At 37.6% G+C, this 7143-nt stretch overlaps 1 protein-coding gene across 1 annotated transcript; it reads right to left on the reverse strand.

Moving 5' to 3' along the window:
• Positions 1-4651: 4651 nt before the first annotated feature.
• Positions 4652-6699, reverse strand: LOC124895223 (KS1 protein-like). Its single transcript, XM_047405662.1, has 2 exons — positions 6513-6699; positions 4652-4962 (listed from the first exon to the last, which is right to left on the reverse strand). Exons 1-2 carry the CDS (start codon positions 6697-6699, stop codon positions 4652-4654), a joined length of 498 nt encoding a protein of 165 aa, XP_047261618.1.
• Positions 6700-7143: the final 444 nt, after the last annotated feature.

Consider the following 7143-nt stretch of genomic DNA (forward strand, 5'->3'; position numbering starts at 1 on the left):
ATGAGAATCGGGAATAAGGGGAAGCTTAGTCCCCATTACATTTGTCTATATTAAATTTTAAAAAGAATCGGGAATGTTGTTTATCAATTGGATTTTTCAGTGAGTTTGTCTTTGGTTCATCCTGGTTTCTATATGTCTATGCTAAAAATTATGTGGGTGACCCTTCTAGTACCTGTTGAGGATGTTGGTGTTACGTATTCGTTGTCTTATGGGAAAGTCTCGATCGAGATATTGGATAGGCAAGTTCATAGATTGAGGACTAGGGATGTATCTTCGATGAAGGTTCTTTGGAGAAATCATAAAGTGGAAGAAGATACATGAGAAGCTAAGGAAGATATGAGAGCCAAGTACCCGTTCTTGTTCCCCGTGTTGGATGAAAGTGCTTGAGGTATGATTTTTCTTTCCCTTTTTTTGCATTTCGAATTTGTCATTTGATTATGATGTATTCTTACTATTATCATGATGAAATGTCCTAACTCCTCATTCGGAGATGAATGGGCCTAATAGGGGATAACGTAAGACCCCTTAAAATTTCAACAATTTTATTTTGACCCTCTCGCTTGCAATATGTCAATTTTTTACTTGAATTGTGATTAGGGATGTTAAAAGGGTATTTGGGGAAAACTTCAAAATTTCAAAAGCAGTGTGGGGCCATTTTGGAATCTCAAGGTAGTAAGCATTTGTGATAGTGGTGTGACACACTACTTAGCCTCCGTGATAAGGGCGTGGCACGGAGGTTAAGCTCCACCTCGATAGCGACATACCATGCCGCTATGTATTTTTGGTCCAATTTTTGTTTTTTAACTTGGGGTAAGGGGATTTGATCCTCTTACCCCTTAGATGACTTTATAACATCAAATTGACCCTTTTCCTTCAGTTTTAAAAGATAAAACTCTAATTTTTCTTCAACTCTCAACCCAAGAAATCTGAAGGGTTTTACAAAGAATTCATCATTCAAGCTTTAATTTCTCTTCAATTTCTTCTATATATTAGGTATGCTTCTCATCCCTCAACTTGAATTTTAAATGGTGGCATTTATATAATCAATATTCATGTGTTTTAATTATTGGGTTTGAAATTGGGTTGAAGATTTTTATTGTTACTACTTGAATTGTTATTCCCATGTTTTAAATGTATTATTCATGCTTTAATTCATGGTTTTGGGGATTGAATTGGTGTATTATGATATTGATTGGAATGGAGGACATAGGTTTCCCAAAGTTGATGACATTTTCTCTTAATAATAGTATTAACCTCAACCCACTTTTAAATCTTGGTTTTAAATATGAATACTCACATAGTTTAACTTGTCCTTTGAAAACATTGCATTGCATTAAAGGATAAATGGATAAAAATGGTTTTGAAATTCCCTTAACGGCTATGGTTTTGGATTTTAAATGGAACTTGGGAGACTACTGGTTAAATATACTAGTTTAGCATAATTGAATTAGCTTGCAAGCATATTGGTATGACGATACTGATGTCACCTAAAAACTAACCTCCAAAAAGTATCTTGTGGCCGATGTCAAATATCGTGACCCAAACCAAGTTGGGGTCGAACCCACAGGAAATACGTGAAAATGTCTCCCAAACTTGACAAAATCCATGAGCAATGTTGCAAAGTAAATGGGGGGAATTTTAAGTCAAAAGTAACAAGTAGTGGAACTTGAGTACTTGAGGTTGTAAACAATATAAGACAAACTCTAGGACTGTGTTCCCACTGTCTTCTTAACTCATTGAGTTTCTCTTGTTCATTCACCTAATCGACTGCTTTACATGCAAAGTTGAAAAGTTACGTACTATCAATCGTCTTGTGAACGCGTTGATAAATCTCACCCTTTACCTTGTGAGTCTTCGGGCGTCAACTTACTATCCCTTTTCTGTAACCTCAGTACAACTCTCACTTTTTGAGTCTCGAGTTGATTAGATGAGGGTTGATAGCCTCGAATCACTGCCAAAACCTCCTTTTCCTAATTTCAAACTCCATTGTAAGGAAGATCTCAAATATAGGCAATTCTCGAGCTTCTATAGTAGCTTGGGACACAATTAATATGAAGAAGATCACGATACACGCAGTGGCAAATAGAATATATATTGTTAATTCGCCAAAGTTCCCAAAACCCTAGTCGAGGAAATTAGTTGCTCATTTTCATGCAAAAATCAATGGAAATCAATAAGGAAGACATGTACGTAATTATCAATGATAAAAGAATAAAATCTAAAATCTTCAACTGAATACAAAACCAAAACCCCAAGAACAATTGTATCAAGAGGACAATGTATATGAAAAAGTATCAAAAGTGTGTAACATAATATGGTATAACCTTAGGGTATTTATAGTATCTCAAAATAATAAAGAAATACTAATTAAAATAGAATAAGAAAATTAAGTCGGCAGTGGTTACGCCTCTGGCAATGAGTCATCAGGTCTCCTTATGAATCGTTGCCTGCTGTCGTAGCTCTCTTTAAGCTTTAGTGGCTATGACTCATCTGATAACCTTAAGATTCGTAGGTTTCTAGTTGTATTCACTCTAGTAGCTTTTCTCTTTCAGGGCACTTGAGTCTGTTGTCCTTACAACTCCTCACCACAAGTCGTCATCAGACATTATGACTCATGGTCTGCACTTATAACCACTGGAGCATAAATCTTTAAGTCTTTGAACACTGGTAACAGTATGACTTCTCACTACGAGTCATAGTCATATCTTATGACTCGTAGTCTTCCCTTACTTCTCTCATGGACTTAGCTTTGGCTTCTATTAGCTTTATGATTGCACACCACGACTTGTAGTTACTCCTTACGAGTCGTGGTCAGTTGATACTTGGCTCCTTCAGCTTGGATATTTCCACTGTTATCATTATAGTATAGGATACGAGTCGAAAGGTGACTACACGACTCGCAGTCTAACTAAAACTTCAATTTTCTAGAGTTTTTTTTTTTCATTTTTCATACAGTGCACTTCCAACCTAATTTACCTGTTGTACATCCAAAAAATCATCATATCGGATGAAATGGCTTAAGTCAATGCATAATTTCAACATTTTAAGCATTGAATGTGCCATGTTTCCATGGATATCAACTCCCTCCACTTAGAACGTTTGCATGTCCTCAAGCAAAACACAAAACATAAACACGATGCTTAAACAGAAGATCCTACTATACCTTTGGCAGTAAATTCTCAACTTTAGTTCACAATACATTACCCTCTCCTATTTTTAGAATATCAAAACCCAACTGTCTATAGACATAAAGTATAGTAATATGAGACACAAGAATTAAGTGATGGCATTACATTAGCAACGAACAACTAGGCATAGAGACAAGTTACACTACTCGAACGAATAAAGAATCTAACAACGCCACCTATGTACCCTCACAGTCAAAAAAGACCCATTCACTGATATGGATTTAATGTGATAATACAGGGACGGTCAAGAAACGATCTCACTCACAAAGAAATTCCACATTATGCACAAAATGCCATAGGCTTGCCCTTATATTATTTACCTTGGTTTTTGAACAGTCAGGTTAGGATCACTATAGGACTTTATTTGGCTTATAACGTGGGTTTAGGGTTGGTAGTGTTTATTCACGATGATTTTTAGTGACTAAGCCTCCTTGACAGTACCATTACTTTAGGGTCCACTTATTTTCCAACTTTTCTTTCAATCCAACCTTGTTTCTTACTTTTTATTCTTTTTATACCTATTCAAGGTGAGGTCTTTTATTCTTTTATTTTTCTTATTTTTCTCAAAATTTTTTTGCTCTTTTTCTATTTTTCACAATTTTCTCATTTTTCTTTTTCTGCCACACCCAACTGTACTTTCTTTTTTATTCATACCCCTTCTTCATACCTACTTTTCTTTGAGCACAGCTATGATAGTCACCCTCAACTTAGGCGATTTGCCTGAGTTGAGGTGCACAATTTCCAAGGAGGACCAGGTCCAAACAGTTTCATTGCTATTAAAATGGAAAGGTTAATAGGTGTAAATAAAAATTAGGTCTATTAAGGCTCAAATTAGAATCAAGGAATTCTTATTCACATTTGGTGTGTTATGTTAGGCTAAAGTGGATAATTTTTTTTCAAAAATGGCCTATTATCCTTTCCTAATTGACTATCCTACAACCTGGGCAAGACTAACTGGGAAAGTTCTGGATTTCGCCCACGCAGAGGACTGGGTAACAACTCACACACATATTGTACTAGATCATATTGCTAGTTACTTCCTATACAGTTTATGAAATTGTTTTCCACAGTTATTACGTCCCTAATTCTAATTCCATTACTAGATTCGCAGCGGTCACATGCGTACACAATTCACACAGTTGTCAAAAATTTTGGAAGGGTAACTTTTGTCAATATATTGAAAAATTTTAGCACAGTCTTATCAGAAAAACATTAACTACCTTAGATACCAAGTTTCCTCCCAATTAAAGCTCACACGTAAACAAAAGAAAACATTAAATGAACTAAACATGTTGGTTCATCATTCAAATCGTAGTCAGCGGGAAAGGATACACGGCAACAACAACTCGCGGTGGTTAAACGGTACACCCCCACCCCCAACTAAATACCTATATATTGCCCCTAGTGCATCTAAAAATACAAAACAAGGGAAGGATAACTACCTAGGCGCCCAAGGCACTAGATTAAGTTGGGCCAGCATATGGGATCTCAGACTGGGTCCCACCCTCAACATCAATAATCTCATCAGCTGTTGGGACACTCTTAGTAATAGTGGCACTGATGGTGGCTGGTGCACTCAAATATAGCTCAGGCAGTGGGGTTGTACTACTTCTCATCCCAGCAGCATCAGCAGATCTTGAACTACTAGCCCACGCTGCCAACTTTTGGACCCTTTTCTCGCGGTCCCTCTCACTCTGTATACTCTCTCTTGTTGCAATCTTGGGGTTTTCTTCTTTGGTTCTCTGTCTCTTCTTCTTTTTTTCTTTCTTCCTTTCTTACCATCACCTTCGCCAGCTACGGGGTTTGAAACTCTAACACCCCAAATATCCTCAACCTCCACATCCTCATGGATCATCTTAATAATGGGTGTATGAATAAATGGTCTCTCATGTAGCTCGTTAATAGCCTTTATGAGCACAGCTAGCTCGGTCTTTCCACCTACTAAGTCTAGGGACTAAATACCCTCAAGTTGTTAGCTAATATGTTGCTCAACCTATCAAATTTTGTTCGTAGTGCTCTTATCTCATCCTGTATCTTATTTTCATCCAAAGGGTGTACTCCTGATTTGGTAAGTTTCACTTTCATCTCCATCGTACTCAACCTCTTTTATACCTTCGATAAAAATAACTGCAACATTAATACATAGCCGATCAAAACTGACTTGGTTATGGATGGTTGTGATGCTGCAGATGATAATAGAGGTTGAGTCTAGGATGTACCTATTGTATAAGAGGCCTGGAGATCAGACTAGACCATCTCAGTAAGGGTGTCACCCATGTTGGTGGAACCTATAGTGTCATGTCCATTCCCACCAGCCTCAAAAGCCCTTTGGATCATAGTGGCCCACAACTTAGCTGCCTTGGAGATCGAGTTAGTAACATCTCTGATAAGTTCCAAATCTGTTGTGATTTTTGGCCTTAAGAACTAATCAATCCCTGGAAATTTTGGTACTCTCGCATCAATGCACATCTGTGTCAAGAGACAAAGGAAGGCCATCAATGTTTTGATACTCGTCACCCTATCTCTGATCTCTTAAGTAATCTATTAGGCCACATCAATCTTATAGATAGTCATAATTCCTATGATTAGGGATGCTTTTTCTAATCCCATAATATCATATGTTAAGGTCGAACTCATCATGGTCGTATCAGGGTCCCCCAAGCCTTGGCATGAAAGTTCAAGCTACTCTTCTTAATTGATGGTGAATTTATAATACCACTAACTACCCATGGATCTTCCTCCCAATCGGTGGCAATGATCCCATCCATCCACCAAAATTGAATGAGCTTATCCTTTGAACCTATTTATTTCACCTTTATTTTCTTCATCTCCTCTACTCGGAAGTCTATCTCTGCAATATTGGCCAGAAGTACAAATTCTTGCCCATAAAGTATCTAGGAGATTGTCTGAGCTGAGATGTCCACCCAAACACCTTAAATGACTAAATCTAACACTGGCTCTACACTCTTCTACAACCAGCCCTAAGAATTTTGCCTTTTTATCTCCATTTGGTATGCAACATAAAACTCACAAACCAACATTGAACTGTACTACCTTGGTGGCCTAGTCATCCATTCAAAATTGTAGTGTTTAAATCTAGCATCAAAGGCAGGAATCTCAGACATGCTTGTTGTGGTCAACTTTCTCTCAAGATAAATACTTCTCAAGAAATTTTCATTTGTAGGATTTATGGCACTGTAATGGACATGCATTCTAAGGTACCCCAATCATTTAACATAGGTATTAGAGCAACCTCGATGGAAATTAGAGTGGGAGGTACTCATGGTGGTGGTATTTCTTTAAATCAACAGCCACTCTCCTCACTGCTATCTTCTCTAGATATAGACCCATCTTCGTCATTATCCTTATTCTCGTCTTCACCTTCATTTTTGTCTTCCTCTTTCTGGGAACATGATTCTTCCTCACCATTAGAGGACGATGGTAAATGGGGTGGTGAGGTTCTAGGGTTATTCATCTTTGGTGTGGACCTAGGGGGTATGTCCTCTTCCATAGTTGCTTTTGCACCCCAGATTCATCTTTCCCTTGACTCTACGTACCTTTTTACTGGATATTCCTCTATTGAGCTGCTTGATAACTCAGTGTCCTTATTTAGAAGCTTACGGTTGACTTTTGGGGCAAGCTTTTTATGGGTTTGGGTCTATGATAGTTGCTTCTTTGATGAATCACCTTTTGGATCCATTAGTACCTGTTGAGTAAGAGCCATTAGTTAGTCCTAAGAAAAGTAAAGAAAAACAAGAAAATAGAATGTCAGTGTGGTAAGATATGGGCACACTATGACTCAAGGTGCGAGTCAATGCCTCTGGTTATGAGTCATAGTAAGACTCGTAAAGTGGAAGGATGCCTATTCAGTATTCACTGGTTAGGCAAAGAGTCCTCCTAATGAGTTGTAATTTTAGATTATGACTTGTTACCAACACTTACTATCTGACCAAAA

This window comes from Capsicum annuum, unplaced genomic scaffold (genome assembly GCF_002878395.1).
Source record: "Capsicum annuum cultivar UCD-10X-F1 unplaced genomic scaffold, UCD10Xv1.1 ctg80636, whole genome shotgun sequence".
NCBI classification, from domain to species: Eukaryota; Viridiplantae; Streptophyta; class Magnoliopsida; order Solanales; family Solanaceae; genus Capsicum; species Capsicum annuum.